The sequence below is a fragment of the Pectinophora gossypiella genome, chromosome 21, assembly GCF_024362695.1.
Source record: "Pectinophora gossypiella chromosome 21, ilPecGoss1.1, whole genome shotgun sequence".
Lineage (NCBI taxonomy): Eukaryota > Metazoa > Arthropoda > Insecta > Lepidoptera > Gelechiidae > Pectinophora > Pectinophora gossypiella.
Window position 1 is genome coordinate 9931014 of NC_065424.1, and position 23967 is coordinate 9954980.

General features: G+C 38.3%; 1 protein-coding gene across 1 annotated transcript; it reads left to right on the top strand.

The window, feature by feature from the left end:
* The first annotated feature begins 5444 nt into the window (after positions 1-5444).
* Positions 5445-18538, top strand: LOC126376580 (facilitated trehalose transporter Tret1-1-like). The gene is made up of 9 exons (XM_050024065.1): positions 5445-5525; positions 8718-8947; positions 9482-9632; positions 10285-10454; positions 11820-11928; positions 13659-13745; positions 15203-15420; positions 15803-15985; positions 17843-18538. Exons 1-9 carry the CDS (start codon positions 5489-5491, stop codon positions 18074-18076), a joined length of 1419 nt encoding a protein of 472 aa, XP_049880022.1. The 5' UTR covers positions 5445-5488; the 3' UTR covers positions 18077-18538.
* Positions 18539-23967: the final 5429 nt, after the last annotated feature.

The following is a 23967-nucleotide window of genomic DNA, read 5'->3' on the forward strand; positions in this document are numbered from 1 at the left end:
ATGTGAGCCTTGGCGAACATCGCAATAAGAGACGCCACGAGCATTTTTTGACCTAGTTATACAACGTTGCATACAATACTTTTTCTACGACGACGTAATTTTAAACGAAACACAAAAAATTTCCAATTTATTTTCCAACGCGCGGGAAAATGGCGGCAAATGTATACTTTTTTTTATAGTATATCTATGGCACCAAACAAAGTAAAGGTGCCAGTTTCCAGGTCAAAAAAAAAAAAAAAACAACAACAATGCTTTTTGGCGACATTATAGTACAGTTACACTTTGTAAACAATGCTTTTATAGGCCATAGAGCGTACAGTGGGTCCGAAACCGTAATACGAAAGACACTTAGTCGACGAACGCAATATCGAATGAATTCGTAAACGACAGTCTGTAGTTCGAATGGTTGCTTAATCGACGAACGGAATATCGAATGAACATTTCAACGACACATTGCAGTGCGAATGGTTGCTAAGTCGACTAACTGAATATCGAATGAACTACAAATCGAACTACTATCGGCCGATATCACGCTTTTTCATTTAAATATTTAAACCATAAATTGAATGAGTTTACAATAAAACCAACCTATTTAGTTTCTATTCCACAGATGAGTATTTTTATTTATGAACGTAAAAAGTAAACCAACGAAAAAAGAAGAATACAGAGAGAAAAATTACATTCATTTTCTACATAAATCGAAAATGCGTGATATCGGCCGATAGTAGTTCGATTTGTAGTTCATTCGATATTCAGTTAGTCGACTTAGCAACCATTCGCACTGCAATGTGTCGTTGAAATGTTCATTCGATATTCCGTTCGTCGATTAAGCAACCATTCGAACTACAGACTGTCGTTTACGAATTCATTCGATATTGCGTTCGTCGACTAAGTGTCTTTCGTATTACGGTTTCGGACCCTTTTTCTTCTCAAAGAGTTTAATTATGTATGTACTTATATTAGACTTTTTGGTTATTTAAATGCCAGATTAAAGTAGAGGAGTAGAAAAAAACAGTAACAGCCTTTTTTTTTTAACGTTGGGAAATGCTTTACGCATACCACGCCGCCCAGGGGGACGACGTGGTTATGTGGGACTCCCCGGGGGTCGCCACCCTGTATACCCACTAAAACCCAACGGTGTTCCTCCTTGCCGCCATGTGGCGAGGACACGGGAACGCAATTGCACACAACCGTGTCCCCGCCGGCGGATGCCCTTACGGGCCCAGCGCCCATGGAAGCGCGTCAAGCGCCTCCCCCTCCGCCGAGGGCTGCCCGGAACACTTGGGGAGCCCTACGGCACGGGACCTATGTTGTGGACGGCGGTCCCCCGACCACCGCCCACAGGTCCCCGTTAAGGCGGCGCACGGTCAATAGTGACCAGGTGCGCCTGGCGCCGCCTTCCTGGTCGTCTGCGGCGCATCGGGAGTGAGTCAGCGGAGTTTTCCCGCTCTCTCTCCGCCGCTTCCTTCTCAGACATCACTGCGTCTGAGAAGGTGAAAACAGTAACAGCCTTAGTCCATCTGTTGTCAAGTCTTGCGAAGTGTCCTGCCCATCTTCACTTAAGCCTAGCGATTCGTAATCAACATCTTCGACTGTAGTGCGTTGCCGAATTTCGACGTTTGGCATACGATCTACCAGGTGGATGCCTAACGTGGCGCGGAGACACAAATTACACATCTAATTTTATTTTAAGTTATATTCATTTTCTTATCCGCCGAATAGGGAAGGTGTTGGTGCTGTGTGACTTATTATACTCGCTTCTTGTTTGAGACGGTTTACCACTGTAACTACACTACACTACACTACACTTAGTCTACGTCCTATGCTCCAGCATCGTCACAATTTTCAAAGCTCATATCCCAAAGCTAAAAAAAATAGATTCGTTTCCCGGTTCCTGAACACACCTGTCAACTAATGTCATTATGTTTAAAGCATGTTTCATGGACAACTCCATCACCTCTGTCTATATGTATCTGTGGATACTTTAGGGCGGGATATTAAAATTGAAGGGAGGGAGTCCCGTCTCGAACAAGGAGCTTCGTATAATACCTACCTATATGTGGCGTGCGAGTAGGAATTTCAACAGACTGGCAGGTGATCTAGACATTGACCTTTTTAATACTAGTTGCACTGCGGCAAGGCGTCTCTTAAGTCAGAGTTTCTTCGTTGAATAAATCAATAACTTTTTGCATTGTGTTCTACCATATTAATTACATTATTATTATTATTTCTTGTTTACCTATTTTGTAAGTGCTCTTTATAGCATTTTTCTTTTTAGTCAAGTTGTGTCTATTGGTGAGGACCTGTAAATGGCTGTTTGTTTTTTAGTATGAACTATTATTTTGTAATATTAGCTGTTGGTCTTCCAATAAAATAAATAAATAATTGAGATAGAACTTCACTTACAGGTAAGTTCGTTTAATCTCATAATTATTGAAAGCTCACTCCGGACGCTCCATACATAAATAAATCTCATTGTTATCGTGTGCCCAGGCCCGTGCGAGCGACAGACAATCTGCGCGCGCTCCCTTACTCCTTATCAGCTTACGGCCTTTTAGACTAAAGTATGACTCAGAGGGGGTGAGGTCACGTCCGCTACAAATTGGTGCTGGGCGGAGAGTTACCGTCTTATCCGTATTCTTTGCTTTACGGTAAGGTTAGGGTTAAGAACCTTTTGCCCATATAGATAGGTAACTCCGGCCAAGTAGTTAATGCTACATACGACAAAATTTACAATAAATTACGCCTTTTTTTTGACGTGACTACAGGGTGCTGTTGGGGTTGCCTCGTTTTCGTAGCGCGTCAGGGATGTTCGCTGAAGCGCGCGTTGATTGCTTCTACGACACAATGCGCAAAAGATGCGCGTCCCTGGTGCGCAGGATACGGGCTAGTTCCAGCAGCATCCTGGCGATGTTGGCTAGCAGGTTGGACTGTGTGTACATGTCTCGCTGCTGTGCTATTGCTGGGGGTGTGGCGAGGCGATGAGTCGCGCTCAACTCTCCCGTATTAATTTCCTTGAGTTCCTTGATCTACTAACCTAGTATATAAGTTTTGTTATTAACAAATTATGAGTCCTAGTAACTTGAATAAAGAATTTAATAATAATAATTGTAGATTTTCCGCAGATGGCATTAACTACTTGGCCGGAAAAATCACGCCTATTTCCCGTCGGGATAGGCAGAGTCTACGGAGTTTCCCTTACTACGTATCTTGACACACCACCATCGCTTCCTTCACTGTCATCAAAGATTCCATGGACGCTCGTCGGTTACGATAAGTTACGTAAAATAAAATCAAAGTAAGCAATACTTTGATTTTATTACGATACGTTACGATAAGTTACGTAAAATAAAATCAAAGTAAGCAATACTTTGATTTTATTTTACGTTACGACAAGTTACGTAAAATAAAATCAAAGTAAGCAATACTTTGATTTTATTTTACGTAACTTATCGTAACCGACGAGCGTCCATGGAATCTTTGATGACTTTCGTACATCCTGTATCACTTCCTACTGTTTGACTTAAGGCTTCGGCACACCAAAAGCAGTTCAGACGCTATACGGTTTGAGTAAGCGGATCCGCATTATCTTTTTTTTTGAGAAGCATTCCAGTGGTCTACAAGATTACAGTGAATATAAATCAAAAATATAATATTTAGAAATCGTATACACATCAGAAGGTGGTTTTTTAAAAAGCTGGTTTTCAGTCTAAGGTTCGGCCTCTGTGGTCCAGTGATTGAGCGTTAAGCTCGCGATCCGGAGGTCCCGGGTTCGAATCCCGGTGGCGACATATCACAAAAATCATCTTTGTGAACCCCAGTTTGGTTAGGACATTACAGGTTGATCACCTGTTTGTCTGAAAGTAAGATGATCCGTGCTTCGGAAGGCACGTCAAGTCGGTGGTCCCGGTTACTACTCACTGATGTAAGTGAGTAATCGTTACATGAACCAGGTCAGGGGCCTTTGACGGCTCAATAATCCTGACACTAGGGTTGATGAGGTAGGTAATTCATCTCACAACCTACACGATAAAATATAGAAAAATAAACTCTAAGGTAGATAAGAAGTAGAGAGAGGTAAATATTCAAACTGTGCTGCTTCTGCCTTGCGTTTAGTGTGTCCAAGCTTTTATCTGCCAGAAGGTAAGTGTAATAATATTTCGGCAGTAAATATAATTATTTGTCTAGAACATTGAACGGGTAAAGAAGTCACATCTAAAATTGAAAATAACAACCAGTGTAGAAAGAACTCTTGTACAATAAACTCACGACTGTAATCCCAAATGGGGTGAGCAGAGTCACGCGCAACCGAAAGATTTTGCAGCTAGTTTTAATAAAACATAAACAGTCACTGAGCACAGGCCTCCCCTCATTGAATCGGAGGGGGTATGAAACATATTGTTGATTTTGGTTTTGAAAATCATCTCTATCGATTGGAAATCAGAAATCAGAATCATTTATTCAACGTAATTATCATGGATAAACTTGTTGAAGGTCAATGTAACATTTTTGAATTTACGTCATTTCGCAAGGTGTTATGGCTGAGGAGAAGAAATGACAAGAAACTGCAACAGCAACACATCTTTTAAATCAATGAGGGTATACATTACAGATTATTTAATAACTAGAGGAACACATTCAATACCAGACAATTTTACCATTTAGGTAATCATTAATCTTATAATAAGCTTTTTTACATAAAGTAAAATAATACTGCACAGTGTATCGATACATCACATCACTAATTTAATTGTCGGTGAAGCATTTTTCGTCCTACTATTTTTTTAGGAAAAAATACCCTTCGGCCGGCCGTATGTGAGTATGTGTATATAAATGCGTGTATATTTATAGAAGTATATATTTTTATTAACGGTATTTTTTTAGTTATGTTGGTATAATTAAAATATGTTTATTGCACCATCCCGTGCTCCAATACATAAACCTCTTTCACCCTGAGGTTGCCTGGCAGAAATCGCTGTTTAGCAATAAGTCCGCCTATTGTGCTTATTTTTATTCGTATGTTTATGTCATTTTGTATATGTCGTTGTGCAATAAAGTATTATTGATTGATTGATTGATATTATATTCCTAAAGCGTGTTAATTCTCGAGCGTCTCCGTGCTTCGGAAGGCACGTTAAGCCGTTGGTCCCGGCTGCATTAGCAGTCGTTAATAACCATCAATTCGCACTGGGCCCGCGTGATGGTTTAAGGCCCGATCTCCCTATCCATCCATAGGGAAGGCCCGTGCCCCAGCAGTGGGGACGTTAATGGGTTGATGATGATGATGATATTCCTAAAAACGTAATGATGAAAAAAGAAATGTCACAGTCCTTAACAGATCAGTCGTGATATACTAGCCACAAACCTCATTGTTTGTTTTATACTCTATATTATCATAGTCTGGCGTGATAGTAGATCAGTAGCGTCATTGTATCGACGGGCGAAACGCGTCTTCTAAAATCTAAAATTAGCATCAAATAATTATAAAATGAGTCTGGTTTTTCAAGCTTTGTGTACGTCTATAGGTAAGTTTTAAATCGATTTTAAAATAAAAACTCAGCTGTGCGTCAGCTTCGCAAAAATTAAAAAGTTACTCGACCGATTTCGATGAAAATTTTCGGGTGTGTTTGACTGGTTCTGTTTATGGTTTAGGTTAGAGCCGAGGTTCGCGCCCAACTGGGCACCCTCAGGCCTGTTGTCTTAAATTTTGTACCGGGTGAGATCCCTCAACGCTCCCCATTTGCTCGGCCAAGTAGTCAATGCGATCTGTGGAAAATCTACAAAAAGTCACGTCAAAAAAGTTTAGGTTTTGAGTGGATCCAGTAGATGTCATCGTACCCGTTTACCTAAAAAAAAAAAAACTATTTGGCGTTAGCCTGTTTGCCATGCGAGCCAAACATACAAAAATTAAATAAAAAAAAACAGGAGGTATTTTATAAAACTGAAAGTAGGTACTTAGATAAAAATACGTCCGCATCATTTTTAAAAACAGAGGTCGATTTTTGTTTTGTTCATTTGATAATTCTAGTGACGTCATTAGAAGAATCTGGCGCGTAATCATCACTAAGGTTGGTGTCCGAATTTTTCAAATTAACAAATCGAAAAACGACTTTCTCTGTTCCATGATACTGATTATAATTCTTTATATGGAATCCTCCTATTCCTATAGGAGGATGAATGAGGAATAGTTTTCATTAATGACACTTAAAAAGCGGTCTTATTTCTTTTTAAGGCTATTTCCGCGTAATGTCCATCGAGATGGTATCCGAATTTTTCAAATTAACAAATCAAAAATCGACTTTCTCTGTTCCATGTTAGATATTATAATTCATTATAAATCTGAACATTCGGAGAGCGTGTACGATGCGGAAGAGTTTCCATTAATAGCACTTAAAAAACGGTCTTATTTATTTCTTTTTAAGGCTATTTATCTAAAAACTACAGACTGCATAATAAAGATAACAGAACGATAAAGATTACATTATATTTTCATGAACTAAATGAAACAACACCATCATCTTCGACATCTGCTATGTATCTTGATTTCCAGGATTTGTGCCCGGTTAATGGCAATAGGGCTCCCCCCTAATACATGGGACTTAAACATAGCTGGCGAAGAGTGGGTGTGTATCCTATATATTTTTATACACCTCTATACTATATATACTATATATGTATTATACAGCCCTATACTCTATGCTATATGTTGTGTTGTGTTAAATCTTGATATCCTGTTCTGTAAACAATATCCCTCTCTCTTTATTTGAGAGCTGCGCTCTTGTCGGTGGAGTAATCGCCATTCCTCTCTTCTTCCCGCCAAATCCTTCAACTCCTGATACGACACGACCTGCACCTTCAAACAAACAAAAACAATGTAAACATTATCTTTGTGGCGAACTCTGAACACACGAACACTTTCATCTTGCAAAGGATGAACCTCTGATTACCCCATTGAGATATACTTGTGAGTTTACGTTACGTTAAGTTCAAATTTCTGCGAAATGTCATAGAATATAGAATCAATAATAACTGTGAAATTAACTTCTAACAATTTAAGTAGGGATTGTTTTGATAATGACGTGAATAACTATTTCTTTTTTTATTTTGAATATGGAAGTAGGGGTGATCGATATTTGAAAAACATCGATTCAAAAGTATCGATCTATGATACGTAGATTTTTTCGGTAGCAAATAAGTGTTTATTACATTTATTAAATGTCTTTATAGACATCTAAAATACAATACTTAGTATAAAAAATACATTTCCAGTATTTTTGGGCACACCCTGTAAAAAAATAGCTTTGACAAGTGACAAAAGTCATATTGATTAATGACTATTAAAAAGAAGTTTAACTATTTTAATTTTAACTGTTATCGACTATCGAAAGGGCTGTCAATAGTATCGATATTTTATTCTCAAAACATCGATGTGCTCGAAGAGCTTACATGGAACAAATTAAAGAGAAGGCGAACGTCGTGTCTTATAAGGAAGTTAAGGAATTGGTCTTTGATAGACAAGAATGGAGAATGCTACACCGACAAGAGCGTGGCTCTTAAATTAGGGATGTAAACATCGATGTACCATCGACATGTAAAAAATCGATGTTGAAGAAACAAGAATATTGATCATCCCTAGTTATGGAAGTCTAAATATGAACATTTACCAGCAAAACCAGTCAAAACTAGTTTTGATGCCAAACTTGTTACTTATCAATTTTTTTTTTATACTCATGCAAATATTTTCATTTTATTAACAAGAATTTAAATAAACCTAACAAGCCCAACAGGTACAATGTTCAAATTCAAGACAAAACCAGGGTTGTCACCTTCATAAAGTACTTAAGAGTCTCCCGACTGGGTAAGAGCTCTCAGCACGCCCCATACGTCCGGCCAAGTAGTTAACGATAGGCTAACCTAAAATACGTCGCGTCAAAAAAAGCATCTGGGAATAAAAGCCAGGAACCTCCAGGAACAGTCACCTGATAAATCTCATTTGACCTGGCTTACGAGAACATCCTTAATTTGTCCGCGGTATAATACGTTTACCGAAGCCTTCGTTTTCCAAATCTTCCTAAAACGATGCCAATTCTGACTGACACAATTCTTATACTTATCGTAAGTTAAGGCCAGCACTATTTTTAAAACAATCAAACTAAATTCAAATTAAGTTTTCTTCGCTAGTATCCGAATCGTTTATCATCATCATCAATTTAAGAGCCACGCTCTTGTCGGTGTAGCATTCTCTATTCTTGTCTATCAAATACCAATTCTTTGACTTCCTTAAAAGACACAACTTCGCCTCCTCTTTAATCTGTTCCATGTAACCTCTTCTTGGTTTTTCCCTTCCTCTCTTTCCTTCTATAATGTTTTTCAATAAACTCGCCAATAATCTTGCCTCTTCTGACCTCAGTAACTCTCAATATTTGGCTCTTAAGGAATTATAAGACACGATGTTCGCTTCTCTTCATTTTTTACCATGTAAACTCTTCTTAGTCTTCCCTTTCCTCTCTTTCCTTCCATGATGTTTTTTAATAAATTCGTCGTGTCTTATTAAGTGAACATACCGCAAGCAACTTGAAGATGTTTTCAAAAGCCAGTTGGTTAAAAGAGCTCCAACCGGTGAGAATATCGCTATGAAAATTTTGATGAGACTAAAAAAAGCTAAAGTTGTAGGCTATGGTTGAGGTGGTGTATTTGACAACTGCACCTCATTCCAGTATGCTACACATCGCTGAACATGGGCCTGATCATGGGGTGGCCATCTTGTACGCTGAAGCTGTTCGAGTCTGGCAACACTACTCTGCACCGGCCCATGACGGAGACTGAGCTGGCGCTCTTCGGGAGCCTCTCCTCCATCGGGGCTCTCATCAGTACTCCCATAGCTGGATACCTACTAGATGTGATTGGGAGGAAGTACTGCATGATCCTTTCTGCTTTGAGTTACGCTGTAAGTAAAATCGCCGGTCAAGTTCACCGGACTCGCGCACAGAAGGTTCCGTTCAAATTGACGTAAATTATGAAGGAAAATATAGTTTCTATATTGATAGAGCGAGTTTGTAATTGCAAAAAACTACTTATTTTCGTGATGGAACAACAATTTACCGTTTTTCGGGTTTTTTCTTTACTTATGCTGTAAGCTCTTTCATACCATATTTTATGAATTTTGGACTATGAGAAGTACCTTCTAGGTTCTGATTCCCTGCGAGATGTTAGAAATCGTATCTTTAGATTGTGTTGATTTAGAAGCTTAATCTTTTAACAGCTTCAAGGGAACACATAAGTATTGCAGCAGCTGCAGTAGTAGCAGCAGTTTAGTATTTATTAATTTACAACTTAATTACGGTCTTCACAGACTGACAGACTGACAGACGGGTGGGACGTGTATAGGCTCTTTATTTAGGTAAGAATCTTTGTCGTCAGATACTGATCCAACTACATGACGATGAACATGGTATTTATACAAGAACGAAAACAATTTCAGACCGCCTGGGGCTTCATAGCATTCACCACACAAGTTGAGATGATCCTGACAGCAATCTTCATATCAGGCCTTGGTGCTTCTTCGATGCTGATTGTACGAGTGTACGTCAGCGAGTTCTGCCAGGAAACTGTTAGAGGCACCATGACTACTGGTGAGTTGTGATACTGCTTTCTTTTTTAAAGTTGCATGGCGGACTCTACCAATTGACCAGCTAGTTCCGCCCATATGCAATAGATGGCGGTGACCCAGAACGTGCTAGCGCACTGCATTTATGGAGGTTCCAAAGTAACACTGTTGGATCATCGATCCCTAGTCATACTACCAACCTGTAGCTAGCCGGGTACTATGATCAGTTTTTTTATACTGAAATATAGGAAAGAAAAAACTTAGAATGCCTTGTGATGCGTTCGTATTTAAAAAAAATACAATTTTCTTGAATATCCCAATAATGTAACCGAAAACTCGAGGTCCAACATGGGGTAATAGACCGTTTAAAAGCTTTAGTTTCGGCGAGGCGGTTTGGAGTACTCTTCTGGTACTGTTGATCAGGGGCTTTAGGCAAATTGCAAATATTTCGAAAGATTAACTTCACCTTAATCTCATACTTTTTTATCAAGGTCACTGTCGATTGTCATAATCGATTGCAAATTCGCTATGGACCCTGGTGTCTTGGTGGTTGAAAGAAAGAAATAAAGTTGCGCTATGCAAATGTATATGTCAATGTTGGCCACTCTGGTATTCTAGTGAGATATGGCCATTACTTCTGTTACCCTATGATAATGATATCAATTATGATGTTTCAGTATCCATAGTATTCTACTCCACGGGTCTGATGATAGTCTACATGCTGGGAGGCAACCTGGAGTACAAGATGACGGTGTACTCTTGTCTGGGTATATCAGTTGTCGGAGTGATCATCCTGGGCTTCTTGAAGGAGACGCCTACCTACTTCTTGAAGAGGGGAATGCCAGAGGTAAGGATAATATCATCATCATATCCCTAGCATTATCCCGTGTTTCACAGGGTCCGTTTACCTAACCTGAAGATTTGACAGGTCCGGTTTTTACCGAAGCGACTGCCTGTCTATCCTTTCAACCCGCGAAGGGAAGGCTTTCCCTTATGTCAGCCCAATACAGGTTAGGTCACATACCTCCGAAATGAATGCGGTTTTCCTAATGACAGGCAGTCGCTGCTGTAAAAAACCGAACTTGTCAAATCTTAAGGTTAGGTCAGCGGACCCTGTGAAAACGGGATAATGCTAGGGAGATGATGATGGAGATTTGATGTGGTCTTTTTAAACCCCCTTCTCTTTTATGTGATAGTGACAACAAAAAACAGTGAAACTGAAAATTCTGACAGTGCGTACGATACGAAACAATTTTGATTTTTTTGGAACCTTAATAGGATTTGAACCCGCTACTCTTCTCTCTTTACGACTTGCTCGAGAAGATAAGCACTGAACGCATTCTATGTATTTTATTCGCTAACAGGACAAATTTTCATCAAAATTATGTAAGACGTAATTAAATGTCCTTTAACAATTTGCAACGGATACCTAAGTGCTTACCTACTGTCAAAATCAACATGATAAAACACATCAATTGTTTGTTTGGGAAATCCATTTGTTTAAGTATTAGGTCATTTACCTCGATTTGTTTATCTGACTGTTTAAATTAGGACGTTCTAAATAACATTACACTTACATTGCAGACTGTTACATAATATTTGTGTCATCTTCTCTCTTCTAACGTGTGGGTTGTGAGGTGGATTACCAACCTCATCAACTCTGGTGTCAGGGTTATTAATGAGCCTGTTTTCCTTCACCGCTGAGCACGTGATAATCATTTATGATCCAAACATAAATTTGAAAACAAATTCGACAATCACTGGTTTAGGCCTGTGCTAGATTCAAACTTGCGACCTCAAAGTGAGAGGCAAGCGTTCTACCTACTGGGCTACCCCGGCTCCTAAACCCGGTAATAAACCTCAAACAATGCAGTCGTGAGCTTTATACTCACGATCCGGAGGTCCCGGTTTCAAATCCCGGTGGAGACATATCACAAAAATCACTTTGTGATCCATAGTTTGGTTAGGATATTATAGGCTCATCACCTGATTGTCCGAAAGTAAGATGATCCGTGCTTCGGAAGGCACGTTAAGCTCTTGGTGCCGATATTTCTTACTGATGTAAGTTAGTAGTCGTTACACGAGTCATGTCAGGGGCCTTTGGCGGCTCAATAGTAACCCTGACACCAGGGTTGATGAGGTTGGTACTCCACCTCACAACCCACACGATAGAAGAAGTGTTGTTTAGGTGATTTCAATTTCTCGCTTACAGGAAGCAAAGAAGTCTATAGCATTCTATCGGAGAGTGAGTGTGGAGTCGAAAAAAGTGATGCAAGAGATGGAGGCGTTGCGACGAGCGTTCAACCCTGATTTGGAGCAAGGTAACATAATTATGTACTGTAAATTTACACTTTTTGTTGACAAAGTGCTTCAGATACCATTGCCTGACAAATTGAACACAATCAACCAATGCTGATCACTTTTAAGGTTCCGCGCCAAAATGGTCTTTTCTCGTGTGGCTTGTGAGATCATTGGATGACGTCATTAATCATAAAAAAAAATTACGTTATGATATTTTTATAGAACGACATGCCCTTTTTGGATAGTTATCTTACCACAAATCGACAAAACGACATATCGTCAGAAGAAAATAACCCCGATAAAGTTTAACCACGTTGGGCCTTAGCCCAGCTGGTTCAATGTTATTTTTGGCCGCCAAAGGCCCCTGACACGACTCATGTAACAAGTACATACTTAACTAAATAGACAAACCTTAAGGCTAACCATAGCCGGGTCAGAATGGATAGATATCCCTACCTAGCATATCTTTTTATCTAATCTAGAAGACATCACAAGTTCAACAACACTATTTTATACTTTTGCGATGACAAATTCCACTTGATATTAACTCAGAATAATCAGCTGAATTGTCCCCCTTAGTATTCGTTATGTTGTCACTTACACCCCATACAAGTACATACGGTAGCCATACAAATAGGTATGGGTGTTAGTGACACCATAATTCTGAGTTGATATCAAGTGGAATTTCTTGTCGGAAAATTCCTAAAAGTTTTAGTGTGTTTTTAAAGTATTTTCGTTTTATAGTTTCGCGACGAAAAATTCCACTTGATATCAACTACCTACTTGTATGGCTACCTGTATATAGTTGTATGGGGTGTAAGTGACATTGTAATGAATACTGAGAGTGATGATTCAGCTCACTAGTCTGAGTTAATATCAAGTGGAATTTTTCATCACAAAAGTATAGAATTGAAAATAATAAAAAAAAAATCATGAATGTTGCGATGGAAAATTCCACTTGATAGTAACTCAGAATCATGGTCTGAATCACTCCTCTGAGTATTCGCTACGATTTCGCTAACACCCTGTATATAATTTAGTTCTCTACAAACTGAGTTAGGGTTAGACCACCAAGGGATACTCGTACTCTCACTCTGCACTGTCTTGAAATCATGTCGTGTACATAGGACATTATACTTTTGGGTGGTGCTGAGTTATGAAGTTTTCTGGACACTGAACCCTCAGTGCACTCTCTGACTCACACTTGTCTGGTTTTTTATTTATATCTTACGATTGATACTTTTTCATAGAATTTATTGTTCATTTAACTAGTCATCACGGAATCGAATTATACACCTCACTTTGACATTTTCCCACGCCTGCCGGCCTCGCCGCAATGCATTTTTTTTATCACAATGTCAAAGTATTTAAGCTTTAATGTCTATACCATAGAATATGACGAGCTGGTATTCCACCTCACAACCCACACGATAAGAAGAATAAGGAATATAATTAGGACCCCAATACCGACCCCGCCGGCGTGGTCGACGATTTACCTCAATTAGCGCTTATCGCTATCGACCCATTACGGTCGATTAATTCTTTCAAATATGAGCCGAGGTTTGCGCCCATTTGGGCATCCTCAGGCCTGTTGTCTTAAACGTTGTACCGGGTGAGAGCCTTCAGCGCTCCCCATTTGTCCGGCCAAGTAGTTAGTGTATGTGTGGCTCTGCCCACCCCATTAGGGGTTGCGGGCGTGAGTTTGTGTGTTCTACGTAAGATTTTAGACTTGTTTACTTTCGTTTTGCAGTTGTAAGTCCTGAAGAGGAAAAACTGAAAATGGCAGAAAAGGAGGAAGACAAATCACCAGAAAAGCTGACTTTTTGGCAGTTCATAAGTACGTATGAAAACATCATTTAATTTTTCATAACATTATTAATAATTAAAAAAAAGTGTTTATTATTAGAAATAATACAAAAAGAAGGAAGGCATATTCAAATTCAAATTCAAAAATATCTTTATTCAGTAGGTAACATAGTTACACTTTGAATCGTCAATTTTTACATAACGAACGTCTCATCCGCCTAAAACTACTGCAGCTTCTCACAACCTGTATAGCCGGGGAAAAGAAGCTGCAAGAAAAACCTCGGCACAGGGCCCTAGACGTTCTTTAACACTTTCAAGGACAGAACGTGTCATATTACCTAATATGAACCATCAATGACTCATGGTCTCTGTCCGTGAAAGTGTTAAAAAAAAATTAAAAATAAACATAAAATATTGGTAAATAAATATAAACCGACACACGGAAGTTGGCTCGACCATTATAGACGGCGATACGGCTCTCCACCTATCACGTTGGTCTAACAGAAAACTCGGTGAGCTGGGAGGACTTAGTTCATCTAGCGATGAATGCAGGAGAGTGTCCGTTCTACCTGTGGTATTATTTTTTATTCTATGGTAATCTGTAAATAAAAACAGCCGCCGTGGTCTAGTGCTGAGACCGTTGGGGTCTCGATCTGGAGGTCCAGGTTCGATTCCCGATAGAGATATTGTCGTAATCACTTTATAAGACTGTCCTTTATTTTGTAACGACATTGCAGGCGTGAATCACCTGACCTGATTGTCCGATAAATTAAGATGATTCCGTGCTTCGGAAGGCATGTTAAGTTATTAGCCGTAAAATACCTCTTTCAACGAGCTGTAGAGCAGCGTGGTGGATTATGCTCCATACTCCGGTTGATTGAGGGGAGGCTCGTGCCTAGCATTGGGACGTTAAAGGCCGTTTATGTAACTTGTAAAAAGCCAAATAACTTTCTCTCTCTCTCTTTATTTAAGAGCTGCGCTCTTGTTGGTGGAGTAATCGCCTTCATTACTCCATGGATAGGGCGTGTAGAACGGTGGTTGCCCCAATCGCCTTCCGTTTCGCAGCACACCGACCAATTTCTCAATCGGTGATGTTCTAGGTAGAGCCCTACTAGAATCCATTTCCTCAGCCTCCAACTAGTACTTATACCGCTGCTGCCCGGCATCAGGGGTGCGCTTTTGAAGTAGCAGCGCCTACTCGCTACGTCACAAGATCGTCATAGAACCTAAGTAGAATAATTAAAGCACATAATAACGAGTTCTTACCGCGTTTACAACCTAAGTAGCATTTTATAGGTTAGCCCGTCCCAGTGAACTACCTACTACGTTCTGCTAATCCTGTCGATGTTTGTTCGGAGACGGCTTGTTTTTATATTCGCAGCTAACCATCATATGTGATGGCCGTTCCACTATCCGCCACCTGTGGACCCCGTAGGTGGATTACAGCTCAGCCTACTACTGACTAACTTTAATCTCTTCACATTCTAGAAACATCCCGGTCGACTCGCGTAGCCACATACCTGACTCTTGCAATAATCACGTTAAGCACCTTCCAAGGTCTTCTGGTGGTACAAGTTTACGCTGTTCCGTTGTTTGAAGAAGCAGTACCGACTATGTCGTCGATAGCTTGCAGTGTGCTGCAAGCGTTCGTCACCGGAGCCGCTGGGTTGATCGCTGGGTACCTAAGCGATGTCGCTGGCCGGCGGGTGAGCTTCTTTTAATCTATGCCCTCCTGGTACTTTGATTACAGAATCGTGAGCTCTGCGCTCGTCATTTGTCTAGCCAAGTAGTGAATGCCTATAAAAACTGATGAAAGGACAGAAGGGCAGACAATCTTCTTCCGTCACGCACATATAGCATCACGCGTGTAACCCCAGAGGGGTAGGCATAGGTGTGTAGTATATACATCCACTCTTCGCCAGCTATGTTTAAGTCCCATATAATAGGAGGCCAGCCCTTTCCCAATAATCGGGCACAAATACTGGAAACCACGTGATATAAATTGTCTATCATCCAAACATGAATTCAAACTCACACAGAATGAATTTTGAATTTGTATTCAAAAGATAATATTTTTATTCTTTCCAGCCGCTCGTCATCTACTCCTCAATCGCATCAGGCTTGTGCTGCGTGATGCTAGGAACCCAGCTGCACCTTCACTGGGCACCACACTGGGTCACCGCAATGTTTCTCTATCTGTTCACCGTCACCTACACTCTTGGAGCCGGCACTGTCGCGTATGTCCTCATTACGGACGTGTTTCTTCCTGAGGTGAGGCTCTTCGTGTTTATGCTCGCCTGGTACTTAGATAGGAAGACGAGCTCAAGTTGTTAAGCTTTTTTTTGTTAGGTTTTTTTTTCACCTTATTGTAGATCGTATATGTGTATGATACACATTAATTGCAAAATATAAAATAAGAAAAAACAAATATGTGAAAGAAAGAAATGAAAGGAAAGGAAGAATCCTTAAAACAGCCAATTTAAAGAAAAGAAAAAGGGTTAAGGGTTACATAGGTGAAAACCTGTTATTGGCTTAGTTTTTAAGTATGTTATTTTAAGAGCTGTTGGTCTCCCAAATATTAAATAAATGAAATTAAAGAGAAAAACACTCACGGATTCAGCTTTCTGTATTCTTCTTAACAGGGGGGTTCAAATGACCACATCGAAGCAATTCATCTAAGAAAAAAAGTAAGTGCGCAAAACAAACATATGTCAAATAGCAATATTGCTATTTGACTCTTAGATGAATTGCTTTGATATGGCCATTTTAATTCTCCAGGCCTGGTTTTTGTTGATGAATGAAAAAACAATACGTTTACCTAAAACCATTGTATAAAATTATTCCTAATTAACATTAAAATTAGTACTTAAACCATAAAATCTTGTAAAAAAGAGATCCTAACATCCTGTTTGTTCAACTCAATAGCAGAATTATAAAATGTAATCCCACCCACGCCCAAAATTTACATTGCGGCCCAGCAAAAACTCAAAATCTTAATCAAACATTCCGACGAGAAAAACACCAACCATCGTTTTTAGTACAATCAAGTAAACTTTTTTCCGTTTCTGCCACAAATACCCTTTATAAATACACATACATTCATTAACTCACGCCTATTTCCCACCGGGGTAAGCAGAGGCTATGGAATTCCATTTGCATCAATCTTGACGCACTTCTCTTGTATCCTCCATGTTCATCAATCGTTTCATACACGCACGCCGGTTCAGAGCAGATCGTACTGAACCTTTTCAATCAATGTCAATGTACGTCCTTCTAGGTCTTCCTCTGCCAGCCCCACCACCAACCTTCGCTTTATATACTGCTTTCCTAATCCGATTATACTTCATCCGCTCTACGTGTCCAAACCAGCTTATCATTCCCTTTTCCATCTGAGACACTGTATCGTCTTTTACACCACACCTCTCTCTTACCACACTGTTTCTCACTCTATCACTCAATTTGACACCGGAGATCCTACGAAACGACTTCATTTCTACGGCATTAATCCTACTTTCACGCTTCTTCTGCCATACCTAACATTCACTACCGTACTTCAGCGTTGGGACAAGTACTGCATTGTGAACAGCCATCCTCGCATCTTGAGATACATTGGCTACTAACAACTGCATGCATTGCCCCATTCACTGAATTACCCAATTTTAGTCTTATTTATACAGGGTGTTAGTGACATCGTATCGAATACCGAGGGGGATGATTCAGACCATGATTCTGAGTTAATATCAAGTGGAATTTTCCGTCGCAAAATTCATGTTTATTTTTAGTTTTTTTAAATTCTATACTTTTGCGATGGCAAATTCCACTTGATATCACTCGGAATAATCAGCTGAATCAACCCTCTCAGTATTCGTTACGATGTCACTTACACCCCATACAAGTGCATACAGATAGCCGTACTAGTAGGTATGGGTGTTTTAAAAATTATTTTCTGTTCCATACTTTTGCGACGGAAAATTCCATTTGATATCATCTCAGAATTATAGTCTGAATCATCCCTCAAAGTTTTCGTTACGATGTCACTAACACCCTTTATATCTTCATCATATTTACCATGCCTTGTAAACATAACAACCTTTATATACTTCAATAACACGAAATTATTTGTTCCAGGTTAAGAGCGTGTTATCGATGTTCATCATCCAGTGGAGCTGGCTGTGTTGCTTCATCATCTTGTTCATCTTCAACCCGCTAGTGTCTATTATCGGGCTGGGCCCAGTGTTCTACATGTTTGGCGCATTTTGCCTCCTCACTGCCGTCTACTCTTATTTCTACCAACCTGAGACTAAAGGTCTTCCCGTTGATGCTGTTCAGCTAGTACTAGTCAGAAGACGAGGAGAGAAGTAGGCTAGATGATATTCAAATTCAAAAATATCTTTATTCAATAGGTAACATAGTTACACTTTGAATCGTCAATTTTACATAACGAACGTCTCATCCGCCTAAAACTACTGCAGCTTCTCACAACCTGTATAGCCGGGGAAAAGAAGCTGCAAGAAAAACCTCGGCACAGGGCCCTAGACGTTCTTTAAAAAAAAAAAACATAAAATATTGGTATACAATTAAGTAATTTAGCTGCCTAATATCAGTTTTCAGACAGTTAATCCCATGCATTCATATCTTCTAAATAATCACAAACTTTATAATAACCTTTTTTGTAAAGTTTTTGTTTAACTACTGTCTTAAAACAGTTGAAAGGCAAATTCTGAATGTCAATGGGAATCTTATTGTAAAAACGTATACATTGCCCCTTAAAAGATTTAGTAATCTTATGTAATCGACTGACTTGTAAAGCAAGTTTATTTTTATTCCGGGTATTAACAATGTGCTATTTTTTGCAAATAATCCTATATGTTTTTTTACATATATTAAGTTTTCAAAGATATATTGTGATGCCAAAGTTAACATACTAATTTCTTTAAATTTATTTCTAAGTGACATCTTGGGTCCCAATTTGTAAATCGCCCGAATGGCTCGCTTTTGCAGAACAAAAATGCTGTTGACATCTGCAGCATGACCCCACAGCAAAATGCCGTTAATTTGGTCAAAATAGAAACATGACTTAACATGGCGTCTAAAGAGGTGGTAGCACACATCCAGTCCTCGCCAGCTATGTATAAGTCGAGTAATAAGGCGAGCGTATAGCTAATAACCGGTCACAAATCCTGGAAACCAAGTGATATCGATTATATATTTTTTTAATTTATTAGGTTTGCCAACAGTTACAACATTATTACTACGCTTATTCAACAAACATAGGTGTTATTCTAAATGCGTAACCAATTAAAGGTAAACACAGCTAACAATTTTTATAAACTTATCAAGCTAAAAGTAACGTGTGTGTGTGTGTGTGTGTGTGCGTGCGTGCGTGCGTGTTTGTGTGTGTGTGTGTGTGTGTGTGTGTGTGTTTGCATGATGCGTGTTTACGTGTGCTACTATAAGTATATATATGTATATGTATAGTATATGAACATAGATACATACGATATAATATACATAAATATCAGCCGCCTTAAAATCTGAACCCTGTTGATCCTGCATTCAATGATTGGAATACTTGCGACTTTAGCCCAAATACTGATAGAAAATAAGTCGATATCTGTGAACTGATTGTTGTAGGTTAAAATCATACGAATAATAACGGAATTTTTGCCATAAAAAAATTAAATAATAATAATTATGATCAAAAGTAATCCAAACATGAATTCAAACTCATAAAGTCGCATTCAGTGGTTCAGTGGCCTATTACCGGGATTCGAATAAATACATATTCAAACTTTAATAGCCACCACGGCTATTAGCTTTTATCATCTTCTTTTTCTTATCGTGTGGGTTGTGAGGTGGATTACCGACCGTGGTTCTTGGTGGTTGGATTGCCTTTTATGATACTTATGTAAAAACGATAATTATGTGTATTTCTGTGGATTTTTATGAAAATATTGTGTCTCAACGTCATCAATAGACACAAACAAACATCCTTCTTCATCATCATCAGCCCATTAACGTCCCCACTGCTGGGGCACGGGCCTTCCCTATGGATGGATAGGGAGATCGGGGCTTAAACCACCACGCGGGCCCAGTGCGGATTGGTGGTTATTAACGACTGCTAATGCAGCCGGGACCAACGGCTTAACGTGCCTTCCGAAGCACGGATAGCTCGCGACGAAAACTTTTTTTTTTGTGGTCACCCAATCTATGACCGGCCTCTGCGAAACATAACATAACATAACAAATACTTTATTGCACAAACAGGAAAAAACAAAATACAAAAAGAGAAATAGAATTAGTACAATAGGCGGCCTTATTGCTAAGTAGCAATCTCTTCCAGGCAACCTTTAAGTATAGGAGATATTGAATATTAGGTAATATAGCGGGATAGTGCAGCATGGGAATACTTGTGCATATAAAAATAAATACACTTTTGACTACATAAACTACATAATAATAATACACATAATTATAATTGTTATAATAAATAAATATCACTACTTAAACTACTACATATACTATGGAAGAAAAGGAGTAGATAGATTATGAAGATGAAGAGGAAATAGAGGTAAGGAAATGCGCCTTGACTTGCCGTTTAAAGGACTCCAATGACGAAGCTCTTCTAATGCTTTCAGGCAGAGAATTCCACAATCGGACAGCTTGCACCGTGAAAGACTTGGAGTAGAAAGTTGAGGAATGGGAAGGAATATTTAGAGATAGATTGTTGCTTTACTTCAACAATCGCAGACCGAGCGCGTTTACCGCTGCGCCACCGAGCTCCTCTATCATCCTTCTTATTGTTACTAAATTCTAGATTAAAATTCGTAAATAGGTAAGTAGTTATAATTAAGGAAAACTGAGATCCATTTCTATTTTCCGGCGTGCGTGTATGAAGCGATTGATGAATGTGAAATAAGCAAGATAAGTGTGTCAGGATCGAAGCAAATGGGATTCTATAGTCTCTGCTTACCCCGGTGGGAAATCGGCGTGAGTTTATGTATGTATGTGAGATCCATTTTTCAAATCAAATCAAATCAAATATACTTTATTGCACAGAACTAAAATTTCAACAATCAGACATAACACATGAAAACAGTACAATTTGGGCGGCCTTATTGCTCTAGAGCAATTTCTTCCAGGCAACCACCAAAAGGAAACAAACATTTGCAAAAACTTGGATTATTTATTTTTGATTATTTTTTATAGGTTTCTATTTCTAGTTTAGCATTCGATGTTGTGTTCCTAGAAGCTCACGTTTGGAAACCTGTGCGTAGTGACAAGCGAAGGTTTAAAAACAGATTTAGATAATTATATTAACTTATTAAGATGCACGTAGTTTAAAAAAAAAGAAATCAGAAAAAGATTAGCATACAATGAGATTTTAAGGCCAATGTCAAATTATTTTTGGCGAGATTAAAGTCTAAAACCGAATGTCCTTTTAAAATCAAAGCTCCATTGTTTAGTTATTGTGTCTGGTATTTTAAAGTGCAGATGATATTTTTTTATTTTAGATAACCTAACATAAATTGGCATCACGCCTGTATTCACGAAGGGGTAGGCAGAGGGGTAGGAACAGTATACACCCACTCTTCGCCAGCTATGTTTAAGTTTCAATGTAATAGGGAGTGAGCCAATTGCCATAAACCTTAGAAACCACGTGATATCAATTATCTTTATTATGATAATAATTATAAGACGTGACAATCCACATAATTGATATCAATTAGATAATTGATATTATGAATATTTGTTTATGAATCTCTCTCGTTATCTGTTTATCTGTGGCTTTTATTTTACACATCTGTTTATTTGTCGTATCTATTATGTATACTTTAACCCCTTGGCATACTATCTACCTTTGACTAATACTTTCATATTTTTCGTAATCCCCTTAATTCATATATTTTCTTCATAATTATATTTGCTTATTTTCTTATTTATTGTAAGTAAATCCCGACACTTTTTGTTGGCACGATAGTTCAAAGTATTTATACCTAAGCGTAACTTAGGTACTGGCAGAATATCAGTGTTGCTACTATCCTTCGCAACAACATGTTGAGTCAGTCCCTTTTCCCTGGCAGTGTATTTTTGATTTGTATACTTATCTTTATCTTCTCTACTATTGTACTGCACTGTTTTGGGAATAAAGTGATTCTATTCTATTCTATTCTATTCTATTCTATTCTATTCTATTCTATTCTATTCTATTCTATTCTATTCTATTCTATTCTATTCTATTCTATTCTATTCTATTCTATTCTATTCTATTCTATTCTATTCTATTCTATTCTATTCTATTCTATTCTATTCTATTCTATTCTATTCTATTCTATTCTATTCTATTCTATTCTATTCTATTCTATTCTATTCTATTCTATTCTATTCTATTCTATTCTATTCTATTCTATTCTATTCTATTCTATTCTATTCTATTCTATTCTATTCTATTCTATTCTATTCTATTCTATTCTATTCTATTCTATTCTATTCTATTCTATTCTATTCTATTCTATTCTATTCTATTCTATTCTATTCTATTCTATTCTATTCTATTCTATTCTATTCTATTCTATTCTATTCTATTCTATTCTATTCTATTCTATTCTATTCTATTCTATTCTATTCTATTCTATTCTATTCTATTCTATTCTATTCTATTCTATTCTATTCTATTCTATTCTACTCTATTCTACTCTACTCTACTCTACTCTACTCTACTCTACTCTACTCTACTCTACTCTACTCTACTCTACTCTACTCTACTCTATTCTATTCTATTCTATTATATATTGATGTTATGTGTGTCGTAGGTTTTACCTAAATAAACTTTTTTATTATTATTTGTGTGTCGTTTCCATATCTCGGGCCTATGGAGTGCCGGATTTGGCGTGCGTGGGGCCGAAGCCAACACGTAGAGGCCCCTTAAGACAGTTTAATCTAAATGTGATGTGACACCAACCGGCGATTATCCCTGTAACACTATGTGAGTACACCCAAAGACAATCCCCGGTTCGTGTAGTTATTATTATTATTTGTATGTCTTTTCCATATCTCGGGACTATGGAGTCCCGGACTTTTGGAAGGCGTGCGTGGGGGCATTATTATTATGTTATGAATTCATATTTGGATCTTAACTCTGATCCAAATATGAATCATAAATCAGAATCATTTATTCAACGTAATAAAATTATCATGGATAAACTTGTTGAAAGTCAATGTAACATTTTTGAATTTACGTCATTTCGCAAGGTGTTATGGATGAGGAGAAGAAATGACAAGAGACTGCAACAGCAACACATCTTTTAAAAACCAATGAGGGTATACATTACAAGTTTTTAATAACTAGAGGAACACATTCGGTTAGAGATCATTTGTCTCTATTAGAGCAGTACTGTGAGAGAGTGACGGGTGACGTATGTCGAGGCGAGAAAGAGTCGCGCGCTTACGGTGCTAAGCCCACATGTTTTCTTATACCATGAGATAATCCAACCTTTAATTAGTCACGGCTATGTTAATCTAGAATGTTCCTGAACAGAGGTATTATTCTTCTCTTTTCTATTATCGTGTGGGTTGTGGGGTGGATTACCAACCTCAGCAACTGCAACTTATTTTCGGGTTGATGAAGAGGGTCATTGTCCTATTAACCCACACGAGAGAGAAGTATTAATTACTTAGTTTGTATTGCTTTGTAGGTATTTATGATTGTACAAATAATATTACTTTAGCAGTAAATATTGTTGAGACAAATTAAGTTGTTTTGTTAATAATAATTGTTATTGTTTTTTTTACTATTTAAATAATTATAATTTTCTTAGCAATTAGGTGTTTTATTCCTTTTTTAATTAATTACCTATGTGTTTTTGCCGTGTGAAATGTTTTTTATGCTTTGGATAAAACTTAAAATAAAACCATAACTAAGATAGACATAAATAAAAAAACATAGATCGTCTTCAACGTGTTGTGTCGTTTTGTTATGTGATTGCTACTTATCAATCATCATCATCATCATCACTAATGTAAGAGCCACGCTCTTACGTCTGCTACTTTCTTCTTCTTTCATGCTACTTTTTAGGGAAAAATAAAGCAGTGGTTTCCCTTTTGCCTTCCGCCCCGTAATACTCTGTCAGACGCGAGTGGGATTGCGCCTAGAGTAGTCTATTTCAACGCCGTACTAGGGCTCCTGTCCTCCGCCTCTGAATAGTACTGACAGTTACTGCTGCGTTCTGTCAGGTTACAGTCCCTGTGATTTG